The sequence below is a fragment of the Limanda limanda genome, chromosome 11, assembly GCF_963576545.1.
Source record: "Limanda limanda chromosome 11, fLimLim1.1, whole genome shotgun sequence".
Classification (NCBI taxonomy): Eukaryota; Metazoa; Chordata; class Actinopteri; order Pleuronectiformes; family Pleuronectidae; genus Limanda; species Limanda limanda.
Genome location: NC_083646.1, coordinates 2578347 through 2597390, shown reverse-complemented (window position 1 = coordinate 2597390; position 19044 = coordinate 2578347). Strand labels below are relative to the sequence as shown.

The following is a 19044-nucleotide window of genomic DNA, read 5'->3' as shown; positions in this document are numbered from 1 at the left end:
GGAGGACGACCCGAGCGTCCGTCTGCAGCTCAGCCCCCGACTCTGACGGCCCCCCACCCCCCCCCACTGGGACCATCCTGCCCAGTCGGGAGCACAACTGGGAAATAAAAACAACAACAACTTTCTTCTCTGTCCTTCACGAGACCGAGCAGTGGACCTGAACTCCTGCAGGACTGATAACACACATCTCTCTCTCTCTCTCCCTCTCTCTCTCACTCACTCACACTTCACTACTCGCTGCCTTTTTTTGGGGACTAGAGTGATTTATCTTTTTATTGTTGTTGTGGTTGTTGTTGTTGTTTCCTTTTTTTTAAAATTTTTTTTATTCTTCACTGCCTTTGCTGACCTTCTCAGCCGAGTGGATTGTACTTTTCTCCTGTGGCGGACCATGGGGCTGGGGTGGAGGGGGGGAGCAGGGACCCTCCGGATCAGGACAGGGGGGAGCAGGTACCTTCTGGGGACATGGCTGCTGCTGCTGTGTGGATCCTGGGAGGCTCACACACAGACAGAGGATGGGACGTCTGTCTACTTCTGGGAAACAGGTAAAGCTGTTATAGATTATATGTGAATCCCTTGTTTTACATGTGATGCATGTATGATGTTTGGTGGAGGATCGGTTCTTGCTGTGGCTGCTGCTGTGGTGTGTGAACTCTCAGGCTCAGAGGCAATGATCAGTCAGAGGTTATGGTATTTGTAATGTAGACTGAACATGATGATAACTTTTAGATTTCAGGCAATATTGTAAATCGGTGCATCAAGATTTAATTCCTTTCTATCATGAAAATAAAAGCTTCTTAGCTCTAGGAGAGAAACCTGCTTAATGGACAGATCTGTAATTCCAAAACAGACACTTCTAGATACACGACTCCTCCTAGATGAACTTCACAGATCTACAGACCTGACGATGGCCCAGAAATCTAGAGAAGAGCTTCTTCTTCTACACTGAACAGAATGTGACACGCAGGAGAACCCTGACGTTTTTTTCTTCAAATTGATTACTTTCATCTCGCTGTGTCTCAGGTGATCGACCATTATTGAGATGTTACAGCAGGCGGATGATTGATAGGCATCGCTGCACAATAGAGCTCAGGGAAGGAGGCGGAGTAAAGAGATGTTCGATGGTATCGATACAGAATCAGTGATGGAGATGAGGGGGGGGGTCGTGTGTGTGTCTGTGTGTGTGTGAAATCCATGTAAGGTACACACTTGCCTTGTGCCCTGACTGACAGATAGTGACTCTCACGGAGTCGATTGAAGAGTCACAGTTGGATCCATTGAATAATGTTATCACTGTTGACGTGAATGGGAAGCTCACTATCAATAATGGATGCTGAGCTCTACTTTGAGGTTCTGGGATAAAATGAGCCTTGATCATCACTGGGATGATATTTGCTAATGGACACTTAGAAAATTAGTAGGATTATCTCTTCAGTCTGAAGTGTCCCTGAAGATATCATTGTAATGTCTTGATTTAATCATCAGGTGCACATTAAAGCTCCGGGGCGTCTTCTTCTCTTACAGAAACAGGTTTTTAGCAAAAACTAGATTATTTCAAAATACTAGTATAACTTCTCTCCTAATCCCCAGCTCCAACAACCCCCCCACTCCACCTGTCCCGCCCCGCCCCTCCCTCCCCCAGCAGCAGTCCCTGGTTGACGTATCTCCACGTCTCTCCTGTGGTTCTGCATCTTTAAAGAGGATGTAGCAGCGTAAGGAGATTAAAGGAGCAGGGATTTAACAACCCAGGAAAGACAGCCCAGGGAACAGACTTGAGAAACAGAAAGGCAGAGGGAGCACTGCAGGCAGAGAGAGGGACTAGCTTAACCTACATCTAGCCTACTGTAGGTCATAGTGATTACGCTCCTCTCCCACGCTACAGCACCTTTCTCCCACACCATACATGCTCCTCCACTGGAAAGCTCCGGGCTCGGTGCTTTGAAATATAATCCAGTGTTGGGAGTTTGTTCACTTCTTCCCAAATACAACGTAGCACATTGATTTCAGCTCCGGAGCCTTTCCTCCTTTTTATTTCCTATTTTTTATCTCAGTGCCTTTGACAAGTGCCTGAAGAGTATTAAAATCACAGAGGGCAATTTAGCGCTTTGAATCCCAGTGCTTTTCATCAAAATGTGATTATGTTTGCACAAGATTTGCATACTTTTTTTTCTTGCCAATCGAAGCTTGTTTTAAGAAGAAAAAAACCCACAAAATATGATGATGTTTGTGCACATTTGCCGAGTGTGCAGTGGAGGGAATATTCTCGTGGCAAGCGATGCTCTGATGTTTTGCATATTGATGAGTCGAGCTGAAATACGGCCCCTGTCTTCCGAAACTGTGGGGAATTGGGCCCGCGCTGCTTGTACCGCCTCCTGTGAAAATATGATGTATCTGTTTTGGAAGGTGAGACACTTCATTTTTTATTTTTTTTTGCTTTGAAAAGACTATTCAAATGAGGCCGATAGAGACGAGAAGCTCCAACCTGACACCGCAAGTGATATTTCTGAGGGTGGCAACGAGAGTGATTACAGCCACCGGCAGGAAGACGCTGGTGATGATGATGGTGATAATGGCGTGTCACAGTTTTTTTTCCTGGAGATTTTTGCTCAACGTTTCTTCCTCTCAGACTCTATATTCACACCATTTCTTTCCCCCTGTCGCATCCTGTCAACTGTGCCCCCCCGAGCACTTCTCCCCTCGCGTCTCTATCGCTCCGTTTCCCCCGTCTACCGCTCACATGCTATATTTTGCATCGCTGTTTACGGATCCACAGTTTTTTTTTTTTTCAATCACTGCAGCGGTAAATTTCAGAGGAACCTTTTTTTTTTCCCGTCAGCACCAGGATGACAAAGCATCAAACAAATGCCGCTGTCTTTTGCAAATTCATGAAATAAATGTGTCAGTGTGAAAAGAAAAGTGTAATAGAGATCTGCTAAGTGGCACAGAGACACACACACACTTAACACACACACACACACAGGGAAGGCATATCTCTCCATTCTGGTTCCGTGAGCAGGCTTCATTAGAGTCTGTTGTTGGAGCGACAAGGTTGCCAGGTTTCAGCTGTCAAGACCTCACATGTCTGCCCGAGGACAAAGCAATTACTGGTGGTGGAGAAGGTGATGGTGTATTCAAGAAAACACACTGCAACATCTCCATACCTCCGCCCTTCTCTGTTCACTCCACTATAGGTGTGGGCATCGCAGTTTGATGGTCATGCTTCTTGAGTTTTCACCGGCTCTCTGAGTGTATAAAGGTGAAGGAGAAGTTTAACCGTGTGTAAATCGATGTTATGATTTAGCTTTTGTCTCAAAATCTGTTATGAGTCTGATGCTGATTCGATCTCCTCTCATCAACACGCACCCGCCCTGTAGTGCGGCCCCGTAATCTCCCCTGAGATCCAGATAAAGTATCATTCAGATTACGCAGGAGTCACCTCTTGCCTCTGATCAAGCCAATCTCATTTCACCAACTGTCTCGCCTCACGGGGTCAAGTCACACATCCCAGCACGTGTCTCTCTGCTGGAGTCCTGTTAAGTCACCTGAGTCATGCTCGGGCTCGTCGACAAATTTCACTAACTTGCTTAACGGCCGTGTGTTTGTCTTCGGATTCAATACATCGCTGGACGTCAAAACCCGTTGGTGTTGAATTGACATATCAATAAGTTTCAATCATCGTTTTGGTAACGTAAGCATTTTGAGACCTCTGGAGTTGACAATGGAAAATGGAAATGCGGCCCATTCCCATGCAGCAGAAAGACACCCGATTAGCTTGTTGCACCTGGAGCATTTCTACATGTCCTTCGTTGGATTCATTAATTCATGAATCACACACTTGAACACTCCATCCATTATTAAGCGTCTTTATGAGTAAGTTAAGTTTTAAGATTTACAACTCTCATCTGGTACCAAAATACCAAGTTAGTGCAAGTATACCTAACAACAATACCAGTTAGTGCAATTAGTGCAATTAGTCGAAGAGCCCGAGTATGACTATGGTCGGGCTCTTCGACTAATTGCACTAACTTGCTTAACGTCCGTGCGTTTGTCTTCGAATGCGATACATCGCTGGACATCAAACTAGTTGGTGTTGAATTGATATATCAATAAGTTTCAGTTTTGGTAACATAAGCATTTTGAGACCTTTGGAGTTGACAATGGAAAATGGAATTGGTCCAACTCCCATGCAGCAGGAAGACACCCGATCAGCCACTTGTTGCACACGGAGCATTTCTACATGTCCTTCGTTGGATTCATTAATTCATGAATCACATACTTGAACACTCCATCCATTATTAAGCGTCTTTATGAATAAGTTACGTTTTTAGATTTAAAACTCTCATCTGGTACCAAAATACCAAGTTAGTGCAAGTATACCTAACAACAATACCAGTTAGTGCAATTAGTGCAATTAGTCGAAGAGCCCGACCATAGTCATGCTCGGGCTCTTCGACTAATTGCACTAACTTGCTTAACGTCTGTGTGTTTGTCTTCGAATGCGATACATCGCTGGACGTCAAACTAGTTGGTGTTGAATTGACATATCAAAAGTTTCAGTTTTGGTAACATAAGCATTTTGAGACCTTTGGAGTTGACAATGGAAAATGGAATTGGTCCAACTCCCATGCAGCAGAAAGACACCCGATTAGCCACTTGTTGCACCTGGAGCATTTATACATGTCCTTCGTTGGATTCCATAATTCATGAATCACTCACTTGAACACTCCATCCATTATTAAGCGTCTTTATGAATAAGTTAAGTTTTAAGATTTACAACTCTCATCTGGTACCAAAATACCAAGTTAGTGCAAGTATACCTAACAACAATACCAGTTAGTGCAATTAGTGCAATTAGTCGAAGAGCCCGAGCATGACTATGGTCGGGCTCTTCGACTAATTGCACTAACTTGCTTAACGTCCGTGTGTTTGTCTTCGAATGCGATACATTGCTGGACGTCAAACTAGTTGGTGTTGAATTGATATATCAATAAGTTTCAGTTTTGGTAACATAAGCATTTTGAGACCTTTGGAGTTGACAATGGAAAATGGAATTGGTCCAACTCCCATGCAGCAGGAAGACACCCGATCAGCCACTTGTTGCACCCGGAGCATTTCTACATGTCCTTCGTTGGATTCATTAATTCATGAATCACACACTTGAACACTCCATCCATTATTAAGAGGCTTTATGAATAAGTTAAGTTTTAAGATTTACAACTCTCATCTGGTACCAAAATATTCTCGGCAGATAATTCCTTTTGTTTGGTTTTTGTCCGATGAGATGAAGAAATGATTCTGGATCATTCAGCTGCTCAGTGTGTGGTCGGACGTGGGCGTGTCTGCATGTACAGGACTTTGCATTTGTCCGACCTGCATCGCTAATGACCCGTCACTCCGCTGAAACAATGGAGTCTCAGTCCGACACGGCGCTGTGAAATCGCTGCTGTGTGTCACCACGTTCCACTGATGTCACCTTTCAATGCACAGGGACAGGGCAGCCCGGCGCTGACAGCCCATTGTTAGCCGAATACATTCCTCACTGCACAGAGGCGCCAGCGGTGAAGGATGTCACCCTCGTTGTTAGCGGCTCTCTCAAAATCACCTGCTATTACAGCGGCCCCACCGGAGAGGCCGTCCAGGAAATTGAGGGAGAGCGGGTGTGACGGTTCACGAGTTCAATACCGCAAGTCAAGGTCATTACAGGGAGTGTAAGCGATTCTAATCCAATACGCTGTTTGTCAAATTCAGTGAATATGTCCTCACGGTCCACCAGCTGTCCCTTGTGTGTGCGTGCTGGAGAGAATATCTGGTATTGATGCACAGCCCTTGGGTCCGTAACTGGGAAATAATGTAAATGGCCGCACAGCACACAACGCTACGTCGGCCAATCAGCACCAGGGGGCGTTAGTGGAAGAAGTAATTGGGGGGAGGAGTCAGCGGGAGCGTTAAACCGTGAATCTGGATCCGGGAAATGAAAAGTACATAATAATGTGACACTGTGCTAATTGTTCATTTATTTCTTAAATTCTGAGTCACAATATTTTCCCTTCCTGTATGACAGTTGGATAATTCATCCTGCACTTTGGGCCATTAATTAAATTTGCATCTGAAGATAAAGCTTTGTGGAATGTTTAACTCTCCGCCTGTGACCATGAATTGTGCTTGTTCATCGACAGGAGCAAAGTCACCTACGCTGTCCGATTCATCCATTAAATCCACAGGCGTATAGGTGGTGATGAAAAGTCCTCAACTATAATGACTTTCCATGTCGAGCTGCTCGATACCCTTTACCCTTCGTGGGGGTTGTGACTCATATTCAGCGCTAATACCTCTGAAAGTTCCCTCATTAGCTTTGTGTCTTTATAGGACACGTGTGTGGAATCTGTTGAAAAGGCCAAATTTCTCTATAGCATAAATCCTATCTATTAGCCTACTGCCCACCTATGATGATTCTTTAAGACTCATAGGCTGGCAACTGCATTGGAAACCACATATTGACAGTATAATATTATAATTATTGTTTTAATTGGGGTGAAAACGGGGAGAATGAATGTTGATAACCGGGACATTTTAGTGGTTTTCAGATTGGGATCATCCCTGACAAACCAGGATGTTAAATACACATTAAGTTGCTTCTCAGATCTTATTCTCTGTGAGAGACCCAGATGAGAAGTCTGAGACTGGAGCAGTTTCGCCTGATCATCTACAATCATTCATGTGTAATGTCCTTGACTTCTCATTACCAGCCTCTCATTCATTAATGTTTTTGTCTGCTTAGCTGATGGATTCATATCCTCATCTCACCTCAGCACCAGCCTCACTCACGTCTTGTCTCAGGCTTAAAGTAGAACTTCGTGTCTCTTCAAACCCTGAAAATCCTTTGGCCCAAAATAGCCTGGTGTGCTAATACCTGTGCTGCGTAGCTGCATTATATTCGTCCGACACTTGTCTCGATTTGAGCCAGAAACAAACATCCCACTGAGTCACTGCAGCTCCGATAGCAGCAGGATTTGTGACTGGCATCCTCCCAAATGAGAAAATCCCTCAGAGAGTCCCTCCTCATTTTAGCGACTGCATTACAACGTGACCCTCATGACCCTAATTAGCATACCGCCGGGGGGGCAAACTAGAGTCTGGTAGTTAATTGGCAAGCCGCTGTTTAACGTCCTTAGCAACAGGCAACACAATTTAGGCCATGCATATAAATTAAGACAATTTCCTTGGGAATTTTCATTTTTCATTACAGAGCACGCCAGTGGGTTCTTATTTTAATTTCGCATGCGAGTGTTTTTGTTTTCACTTTCAGTCGAGTTGAGTTGGAGAGGGAATGGAGCGTTGTGTGAGTCGAGCGACTGCAACCACAGGAAAGTGAGAACTCAGCAGCCTGTGGAGCCTCTGCTCAGGAAACAAACAGCAGCAGCAGCCAGGTGGCCTCAGCATCTCTCTGCTGAGGAGAGGAAGGAAGACGTTCGGTGTCTCTGCTGCACAAACGATACCGAGCAGGACGAACCATTACGCTGCATTGGATTTTAAAAGCATTTGCGTCACATTTGACCCAGATTGATCTGTTCTGGGGCTTTAGCGATATCACCCCCCCCCCCTCCTCTCTCAAGCCCAGACCGCTGCGTTTTTTTGGAAATGGCCAATCCATTCAGCGGAGAAAGATGCCAAAGAGATGCCAGAGTTTGTTTAATCTAAATGGCAGAGCTTACTCTAAAACCTGGCTATTACTGATATAGGAGGGATGGCTGGATTAGAGATTATACTTCATCCAAAAAACTTTATTTAGAGAGACCTAAGAGGATTGCCACTGACTTATTTTTGCAATACTCAAATGGCTCATAGCGTCCTTCTGATGGGGGCACTGTGTCATTCTGCAACCTGACCAGTGTGCTCTGTGGACGCTCGTGACGTGAGTAAGCAGATCAGTGATAGATTGTTGTTATCTAGGGATGTTTTTACTCTGATTATCAGCCTTGACCTGATACATCAGTGGGACACGTGCTGCTCTGAAAAGATTAGTATACGACAGCAACGTCTGACCCACTCTGCTGAGAGCTCCCTGTGTCTGTGGATGAGCTCAGTTGCTTGAAAGGTGAAGGTTTCGGTGCTTTGCTAGTTGTGCAGTCGCTATTTTCGTTTTATGTTCCCCTCGGATTCGCTAAGTCATGCCTCAAAAAGTCAATCTGGAAAACATCTGCTCCTTAAAGGGACTCTTACCTTTGTTGCATTTGAGAATTACAGCACATTCAAATCATCCCGCCTTTCTCCAATGCCCCACCCCCTCGTTCCCATCCGCGGTGTTTTTTTGAAGAAACTTTATTTACACTTACAACCTACTGCCTCCGTGCACGCACGTGAGTTTTTGTTTACCAAAGCAATGGATTCGGTAAGTTATATACATTTACATTCACATATGATGACGGGCCCGAATGCGCCACAAGAAGCAGACGGATAACCTGCATGTCCATGCAGCAAACAGACAGGTCTGTCGGCCAATAAGGTCCTTCGGTCCGAAGAGTTTTATTGGTTGAAGTTTTCACTAAATATTATGAGAGTGAAATAATTGTTTGTTTTTACTCCTGGTGGGTCTGTCTTGCATTTTAGAGTTTCATTACCTTATTAATACCAATTTAACCTTATCCAAAAAAAGTGTAAAAATGCAACAAAGGTAAGAGTCCCTTTAATATCCCACAGTTTTATCTATTATGTCTCTTCAGTCTCCTCCGAAATAAAGAAAGGGGTTCGTGTTCTTCTGTTTTCCAGGGAGGTCACGTCCTTGTGGTGTCTCCTCACAAACAAGGAGTTTAAGGGATAGTTGCAGGGATTCAGACACTTGGATGACACCACAGCAGCAGAATGGAGGCATTGTTTTTTTTTTACGTTTGAAGTCGTGGTCACCGTTTACTTCAATTGTATTGAATTTGGCTGCAACGGCGTTTACCTCTGAATCCCTCAAAGTGTTTTGTGGACTCGACACACCTCCAGCAGCAGAGTGGTTGGTAGATAATGATTGGACTTCCATTTTTGGGTGAACTACACCTTTAAATCTGCACCCGGCCGCAATTCTAAACGCATATAGAAGAAATCGAACACTAGTGGTGAGGGTGTGGTATTCAGATCCGGCCCTCGACTCCCACGAGAGGAAACACACGGCTCCACTGAGCTGAGAGGAAGAGCAGCGTCCTGAACAAAGCAGTGACATTTACCTGAAAAGAAGCTGCTCTGCCTCCTCCGATGCTTTTCTAATAAAGCTGAAGAGATGGAGGAGGCCCAGGAGTAAATATCCCCCCCACCTCCATCCATCTTGCGGCCTTGTCATTAATCCTTCATTTCCCCCACTGGCCATCAATTGTTTCCGCTCAGCTGTGGAACAGTCAGGGACATGTTTTGATAGCGTTCTCCGCACCCGAGAGCTCGCTGTAGCACGGCGGTCTGGGTGTGGTGGGTTCGCCGTGGAGCGGGTAAGCTGATGGAGAACAAGACGCTGTGCAGAGCGCCGGCTCCTCTGAGGCAAGAAGATGAATTCATCATTAGATCATGTGATGAACTGTAAACACAGAGCGCTTTAATCTACTGAGGGGCTAAAGAATCACATCGCAAACCTTTTAAATCTGCCTGAATATCACGAGAACGTTACATTAGATTATTGAGCTGCAGCGGCGGGTTTGGAATCTTACATAACCCACGATGCATTTTGTTATTGAGAGTCACATCGTGCTGCTGCGGTTTTGACCTCATTCCGGAAGGATTTCGGAGCCGTGTGTTCTCGGCTTGTTGAGAAAACATGGTGCAGTAATTCCTCCGAGTGCCTTAAACAACAGTGACAGGACAGTGGCTTTAGGTAATTGTTTGTGACAGTGTTTACTTGTCCCTGACGTGATCGAGTTGTTCTGTGGTATGATGTTACCACTCCCCCCCCCCCCCCCCCCCCACCCCTTTGTTTTCTGTCTCGTGCAACTTGCGGTTTGGTTTTAGTTTGACTGCACGATGACAATGTGAAGATGCAAGAAAGGAGTAATTAGGCTCAGTGAGTGTGTTTACATGCAGCATCCTGCTTGGATTGTGTTTACATGGAAAAAAATGAGAAACCTGATTATATATATATTTCATAATAACACGTGTTTACGAGCAGTGTCTTAGCTTTGATCCGCTGCATGAGGTCTGGATTTGTCACCTGGTTATGGTTTATACAGGAAGCAAATCTGGATTCTTCAAAATGTAGATATAATCAATTCCAGGTTTTCAAAACAAGGACAAGATGTTTACCGATTTCAAACATAGCCTAGAATAATATAAATAGATCATAACCAGGATACTCCTGCACCTGTAGTGGAACTTCAATTACCGAGGACATAGGTAAGTGTTGCCATGACGCTTGACGGCTGGAGTGCCTGATGCTTGGTGCTAATGTGATCGTCATGACAACAACTTTAATGTTCGGGACACACAGCATAGACGGCTTTTAATGCTAACTCTCCAGGTTAGCTGTCCTTGCAATGCTAAAGAGAAGTACACGAGAAATCAGATGAACAAAAGTAGTTTATAGATGGTGTAATGCTAATCTTGCTTACAATCAATTAGCATGCTAATGTTTGCTAATTAGCACTATATTCAATCTGAGATGGATGGGAATTGCTTTCTGCAGGTATTCAGTCTTTAAAAATGTATTGGACAAATCGATGAGAAAGAGGAGCTCCATGAAATATTTAGGAATTACCCAGAGTTATTACAGTTCATTATTGATGTAATAAGCATAACTGGCTGAATCAAATAAAAACAGATGTTAATACAAAACGACAAATGTCAACCTCGCTTTGTTGCTGGAGGAAAAGTCCGAGGATCTCATCTAAATCATTGAGATTCATCCACAGGGCAAAACATTCCGTGTCGATCTATCTCAACTTGGTCAGATTGAAATGTTTTACACCAAAACGGAGCCAGACTGCTTATTGAATTATAAACATAGAAGAAAATACTGTGTGCGTGTAAACAGGAGATTTATTGATTGTGCGAGATGACACAGTGTTTTGTCTCTGTAACCTACGATAGAAATCACTCACTGATCCCCGATGAGTTCGACCGCACAATAACAGGCAGCACTTATTACTCACACTCGTAGAATGATAAGGGTTTAAAGCAGATACTAAGAGTCCAGCTTGTGGTAAACCTCACAGTCAAACATCTGATTAATACGACGGACTCATTTGCATTCAGGTCTGCTCTACACCACAGCCTGAGCTTTATTCATGGAACTGCTCCTGGAATCATTCATTATCAGCATTTCAAGTCTTTTTGTGCCAAGAAACACTTAGCCCTATTAAAAGTGCACATGCCAACAGAAATAGGAAAAGGGTAGTTAATTTATCAACTTAAAAAAAAAGAAGAGAAGAAAGTCATGGAGAGCACAGTTCATTTAAGCCCCCGACAGCCATAATAGGGCTAAAATAATAATAAGGGAGGGAGGGAGAGAGAGAAGAAACAGAGGATTTAAAGGCATCAAAAATCCATACAAAGGAGGTTAGGGTAAGAGAGCACACCCTGGCATGCTTTAGCACTAGTACCAACATAATAAGCTAGAAATATGTAATGGTGGGAGGGGGGGGAGAGAGACAGAGAGGTTGGCTAATCACCAGAGACAAGCCCCTGGATTAGAGGGAGGGCAGCAGATGGCCTCAGGGAGGGATGGGCTGACCGTATACCAATATCCCGGTGGGTTGATAAGGCTCAGTAACTCCTTGTGCCTACAGCAGACAAGCAAGCATGGAGTGTGTGTGAGTGTGTGTGTGTGTGTGTGTGTGTGTGTGTGTGTGTGTGTGTGTGTGTGTGTGTGTGTGTGTGTCATCGTGTGGGTGGTCGCTGCCCACATGTACCGTTTAAGAACTTACAAAGCAGAACGTTAATGTAATCAACGAGAATTTGTATTGTGTCACTTAGTTGCCGGACCTTAAGAAAGCAATCCATACTCGCAGGCTAGCCCCCTTGTCGATAGAGCGCTGTAATGTAGATGAGTTTGGTTTTTACAGCCACTCGATCCATCCATCTAGGCTGCTCATCCTCTGAGGGTCGCCCGGGGGCTGGAGCCAATCACAGCTGACCTGGGGTAAGAGGCGGGGCACACCCCTGGCCAGCTCAGCAGTTTATCACATGCATGGCCAGCATAGAGAGACAAACTCAACAACTGTTACTAATTATTATTTTTATCATCGATTAGGATATATCTGACGAGAAAGTCCATCAAGTATTATCCTGTTTACACAAAAACGAATCCTTTAGATATTTCATGTATTTTCACTGGATTAATTGACAATGTCGTCATACTGTGTTTTGGATAATTTATGATTCCAGTTGCACTTTGCTTTGGTTGGTGTTCACTTTTATTATTTGTGATTAATTTACTGTGCACAAACTTTCCCTGCAAAATTGTGTGGTTGGCAAATTTGTTTTCTGCCCAGAGCGTTATGTTCTCAAAATCCCAATTTAATTAAATTGAATCCAATATTCACCTTTTCTTACCTGTGTTTTTCTTTTTGCCTTGTTTTCACTTTCTAGTTTCATATTTAGCTTTAATAAACATAAAGTTTACATCCACTATAAACCAACATTTCACAAATACACACACACACTTTTCTCTGAGTACAGGTAGCGTCCGATGAGTATTTCAAAGGGATATGAATTTGTCTCTCGTGATTGTCTCTGCAGCGAAGACGGTTCTTCTTTCTCATTTCAATATTCAGGTCAACGTTTTCAGTGCAGAAAGGTTATGATTTAAGATGCATTATGAACATGGATTGCTTCCCATTTGGAATACATTAGAGGCAGCTTTATCCCGACAGTCTGTTTTTTGTCCTAAAGGTAAAATATAAAACACTTTTAATGCCTGGTCAGACTTTAGCTCTCCTGCAGGAGGCTGTGTGTCCTCTGTCTCGTAACCAGTGAGGTTATTTCTGCTGCTTTTAAATGGTTGCATAACTAAAACTCCAGTTCTTGAACTCCATCCAGCTCCTCATCCATCCATTGATTCAAATGCCTATTTATCCATTCGTCCATTAGCGTTCTTTCGCTCTCGCTTCCCGTTGTGCTGTGGGTGGATAGCGTGGGCCTGCACTCATGGGTGTCACTTCACACACTGGGTCTTTGGCAAATACAGCCCCCCCAACCCCCCCTCACACACACACACACACACACGCACGTGCACACACACACACACACAGGCATAGTGAGTAGCGGCGAGACCACACTTAAAATCCATAGAGAGAAAGTTGGCGGTTCTCTGTAACACAATGTCGATAACAAAGCAGCTTTTTCTGTGTTTGAGCAGCTGCAGCCAGGGAACAGAACTCTTTAGTGGTCACACCCCCCGCTTTTATATATAGCTCAGTGCGAGTATGTGACAGATTGTGGGGGGGGCGGCGGTTTCTCATTCTCTCTTATCTCCTGTCATCTCTGTGAGGAATCAGTCAGTGTCATTATCTGGCTGTGGTTTAATTTTTTAAGCACTTAAACATTAGTCATATGAAATCATGATCATGTTTAAACAGTATACGGCTAAATGACCAATTAAGAAAATACACTGCAACAGTCAAGTGTAATAGTTCTCGTGTAATAAGGTATTTATAGTTTAATAATGATGGTATAATGGTGTCTAATTAATACATTCATCATATTCACACTTTGCACTCATTACTGGACCTGTACATATAATGTCTAGGTTATCAGTAGCAATGGATTTATTCAAAATTTGTAATTGCAGATTATGTTCTTATGTAATGGTTTGCTGAAGGCATTTTAATTTGAAGTGTAAATGTGAGACAGGAAGCAAGATGGTGTGATGCTTCCAACCTTTTCTTTTTTATATAATAGAACAATAAGTAAAATAGAAATATGATCTAAATTGGAAGAAAGTATTTTCAACCTAAAGCCAAACTAAGAATGTTGATGGGCAATGTTCAGTCTGTATTCTTTTACTTGAACTTTAACACTGAGAGAAATGAAATATCACAGTTCCTTAACTTTTAACCTCTTGATTCTTATGTTTTATTTGTACATCACATGTTTTTATAAGGGTTAAATTAGGCAGAACAGTGAAATGATCAGTTATTATCATTATTCCTAAGACACCCACGTTTACCCTCCTCTGTGAAGCTGCTACACTGACAGAAAATGTTTGCGTAATCACAGACTCAGATGTGAATTATCAAAGTCTGCTTCCATCTATCGCTGAAGGAATCAAAAGATCCTTGTCTGTGCTTTTATTTTTTGGCAGCTTGTACAATTTTAACAATAGTTTCTCTGGTATCTTTAAAGAAATCCCGACCTGACAACTTGAGTTCTTTTTTAAGTTCCTTTTTTCCAGGATCCATCTAGAAACTCAGATCGATAATCCGGTTTCTATCTCGCTCTAATAGTTGATGTTATAAAATGTAGTTTTAAATGCTGTTAGGATATTTAGGAGGTGGAGCAGAACACTTAGTAGAAATGCTTCAGCGAGAGAGAGCAAACTCCCAGAGGACATGAAACCTGCCCTGACATTTAACACCTCTTTTAAAACCCAGTTAAAAATATTTATTTACTCCACTGCCATTCACTGAATCTTAAGTACCCCCCCCCTCTCTCAACCTTGAATCCTGAACTCCCTGCTCCTCAGACTCTCTCTCTCTGAGTGGCTTTTACAGGCACAACACATTGGAACAGCAAACAGAGCATCAGAAACCTGCCTGATTTCTTTAAAAACGACGACCTGATCCGATCAGGACCTCGACACATTCAGAATCAATTCAAAAAGAGCCGAGGATGATACTCAGAGAGGGAGAGCACCAACATGGCAGCTGCATGATGCACACTACAGATAATCAGTGAAATAAGCAGCAACATAAGAAGTAAGTCCCAGAGAATTTCTTTCACCTCCTGGCGGGTTATTTTATTTACTTTATTCGTGATATAGAATATGTTAGAAGTCAAATTGCCCTTCACCAAATCTGCAGTCATCTCAGCGTCCATTAATCTTTTATTAGCTGCAGTGACATAAATGTCCACACAGGCTGGAAGTGTCCGTTAATTAATTAAGTGCAGAGTCCAGGGATATTCAATGAGTTTGCTCTTAAAGTTCAGATAAATTATACAGGACTCCACATTAACGAGAGGCACATTAATCAACAGTCACGACACAGCTGCAGCTCAGTCCGGTTGCTTCCTGGTGTAATCGATAAAGAGAAACTCCAAATCCTCTCAGATTTACTGTCTGAGTCCGAGTTGGACCTAAATCCTGTCATATGAAAGGTATTCTCCTTGTTTAATATAAACATAAACCTCACAGTGTACAGCAGGCAGTTGTTTAGCAGGACTGTGAGTCAACAGTATTCATCATTGTCAAGATGGCGGCTGGTTGGTGGATGATGTGTCCGCGGCGCTGAAATATTTTTGCATTAATGCATTGAGTAGTTATTGCCATTGATGCCTGAAGTTTGGCAGCTTTATTCTAAAACTATACAGTATATAACGTACTCATGAATTTAAAAACACACAGTACATTTAAAGAGAGATATAAAGTGTATATGAAGCCAAATCATCTTGATCGCCCCCTGGTGGCTGGCTGCAGAATAGGCCAGGAACCCCACCTCAACCATGTTAGTGGTTGGGACATTGAGCAAACTTAAAAGCCAGAAAGTTGAGTTTTTATTAGTGATTTCACAATTTAAAAAATGTGGTGATTACACGTATTGTATCAAAGATATTTTAGCAGAATTCATGTACAACTGGACGAAATGGAGATGCCATTTCATGAATATATCCAACATTATGGTTGACTGGAGGGACAAATTTTAATGAATTGTAATTTGCAAACTAAAATACTGTTGTCTTTGATATTGCTTATAATATTTGTGATGTAAAACAAATTAGACCACGACCATTAATTGCCCAAAATATGTTGAATGTTAAGATTTGATTGATTTGGAGAGCTGACAGCTGGATCCAATAGAAACTGCCCACAACAGACACCCTGTGAAGAGCGGGCGGGGGGGCGATGCAGCGTTGATGTGTCCTTTCCTGTTGTCGCAGCCCACTCCCCTAAGAGAACTCATTAATGAACACGCAGCCAGGACAGACCCGGCTCCTGTAATTCATCACGGCACGTGTGACCTCTCCAGCTCCTTTCTTCCTCTGCCGTGAACACAGGTCTGTTCCGGATGCTTTAAACCCGGCAGCACGTGTTCACCGTGTGGCTGATGATGTTCAGATTCTCACAGCGTTTGCACGGTGGTCTGTTCTTCTCCTCTTCTCTTAAACTGTGTCACAATAACGAGGATCTGCTTCTCGACTCAAACACTTCAGTCACCGACTCTGTCGCCTTCATTTGCTGGATTTATTTTTTACTTCAAACAAACCAAGAGAAACATTTTTAGTCCGGCGTTGACCCGTGTCCCGTACGTTTCTGTGTTTGCTGAAACAATAGAGACTCAACCCCTCAGCCCTTGTGTTTGGTGCATAACAAACACAAGGGGAGAGAGTGGAGCAATTAGGAGGCAAGCGCTGTCGGTACAAAGAGAAAGATGAAGACAGGAGCTTAGAGTACAAGAGCAATAACTGAAAGAAATAGAATACGATTCGATTAAAATGTACAATATACTTTGCATATCCTTTGCACATATACTGTGCAAAGGAAGATATGCAAAGTATCCAAGCAGTCCCACAATACTCTCAATCTGTTATTCAATAAAAAACAAAAGAATTTGCATTATCCTATTTTTAAAACATAATTTGTAATTAGATGCTGACAGAAAGAATCATCCTCTCCTGGCTGTACAGTAACATATTTCCGCTGCTGCTATTTCCAGAGATCACACATGACTCATGGCTGCAAGCAAACCAGTCACTGCAATAATGATGTCACTGTCAAATAGACGTGTGTGATCAGAAGTGGCACATGTTTACGTTGACCTCTGGCCTCACTGCAGGCAGCCAGGAGCTTCCTGCTCTTTCTGCACGCCACTGTCATGTATGTTTAAATTGACGTGTGCTTAGTGAAAGCGTGATTATTATTTTTTAAACCTCAATTCCCATTGCTTACTTCCTTGTTAGTAACTTTTTTTAAAAAGTTTCCAGCCGGTGTTGTTTGCTCTTGTTTTGTTGTGGCACTTTGATCCCGGTGAAGAATGGGAGCGTCTGAAATAATCTGTGGAAACTTTCACCTGGAAGAAACTAATCCAGAAGCTCCACAGCAGGAAATCTTTATCATCAAAGAAGAAAAATGTCCACAAGATGTTGAAGGGCCTCGGAGCATTTGAACCGCAACTAATTGCAAGACAAAGCTTCGGAGAATGTCATCCATCACCTCCTCCTTTTTACATTCACCTCGGCTCATCTTTCTGAAGGAGCCCTTATTGGAAACCCAGTGGTCACACAGAGTTCGGGGGGGAGAAGAGGGTCGCCTCCTCCTGGAAGCACTGATCAGATTGCTCTGTTTGGGACAAACATCTTCTAGCTCTCTCCTGTTCTCCCACTGGTTGGGAAAAGATATATGAGGTCAGGATACATTTTACTAAGGTGTTAATGGTCTGAATATGTAGTTTCAAGCCTTCTTCAATACTGCATGATGTTAATTGTACATTATAGTTGCAATTATAGTCAAAAAGCACTGTTTGTGTTTCAAGGCGATTGACACATTTAATTTCTTATGATTGAGTGTTTCAATTTACATTTCTGGGTCATTCATTCCCTTTAACTGGCCTCATTTGCTTCTACTTGATTTTGTAGGAATGAGAAATCAGAACGACGTTCATGAATTCCCAGAGACAGGAATTGGCAAGAAGAGAAAAACTGAGGAACCTTTTTAAAGGTGACAAAAGGCTTGAGCAAGACGTCAGATTTCCAGACCCCAGATGTTTAGTATTTCCTGCAGTGGCTGCTTACAGTTAGTAAATGTGTATCATTGCCTTTCTGATGGTTTCCTCTCTGTACGGCTGCTGTTTAAAGGTGAATGTCCTCCTACAGTTAATACCTGATCTGAATATCCTTCCAGTCACCTCCCCAGGAATCACGTATTCTTGTCGTCTGGTGCTGTCGAGCGTGATAAGACAAGTACACATCGATGTTATTGTCGTGGATAGATTACAGTGATTGAGCCATGAGGAGAAGTAAGGGTAAACATCCCCTGTGGGACTGTTACAGCTCACGTCTTATCTCCCTGGTGGATTCCCCGAGTCCTCCATCACTTAGCGTGTTGGGACTCAGCGAGCGGCGCCACGCTCACCGTTCATCAGACCGAACATCCTGCATTCATCAGGGTCTTTGTCTTGCTCCTCAGCAGCGAGTGAAACAAGAGACAATAAATAACACAACCCACTTCCCTGTGCACGCGGACCCTCAGCTCTCGGCTGTAGTGCATCATTAGAAGTTCCCGTCAGCTGACAGCGGCGGCGAGCGAATCCGCCGACTCAGCCCGAATTCAGCCGGGCGCACCTGCCTCAGTGAAGATGATGTGTGTGTGTGTGTGTGTGTGTGTCTGTGGAAGCAGCGCAGACAGGATTATAGAGCTGTCACTGCCGTCCGTCATGTCTCCAGCTGCCCCCTCCACCTCCATACGTCCACCCCCCCCCCACACACAATCTGTGCCGGTGACAGCTGTAGTCATAGCAACAGAGATAACATGATGAGTATGTGGAAGCCTGGGCCGTGCTACCTGTGGCCGCACCTGTCTCGCTCGCTTGACGTCTATTTAATGGGAAAATGTTAAACCGCCAAACAGTTCATCATGAGCTGGTTCTGCACTCGGGTTTTTAATCAAATCAATTTCCAGACGTTGTTTGAGAACAAGCGGTTATTTGCTTGTGAGACGTTGTTTTTTCATTACCTTTTTAATTTTGGGAATTTCTTGACGTTTGGCTGCATTTTTCGTGACAGAAGTCGTGTTTTATTCCGAAGTTAAAGCAGAAGAACCACATGGAAAAAATGGGGAAGTTACTTTCTTCAAAACCCAAAACGACACAACTAGGGTTGAAAAATTTCGGGAATATTCAAAGTTGGAAACTTTCCATGGGAATTAACGGG

At 43.3% G+C, this 19044-nt stretch overlaps 1 protein-coding gene across 1 annotated transcript in view; it reads left to right on the top strand.

Annotated features, from left to right (window-relative positions):
- The first annotated feature begins 388 nt into the window (after positions 1-388).
- Positions 389-19044, top strand: part of thsd7ab (thrombospondin, type I, domain containing 7Ab) — a 132601-nt gene continuing 113945 nt past the window's right edge. The window contains exon 1 of the mRNA XM_061081407.1: positions 389-542. Coding sequence (XP_060937390.1) covers positions 389-542 — 154 coding nt within the window. The remainder of the gene's footprint in view (positions 543-19044) is intronic.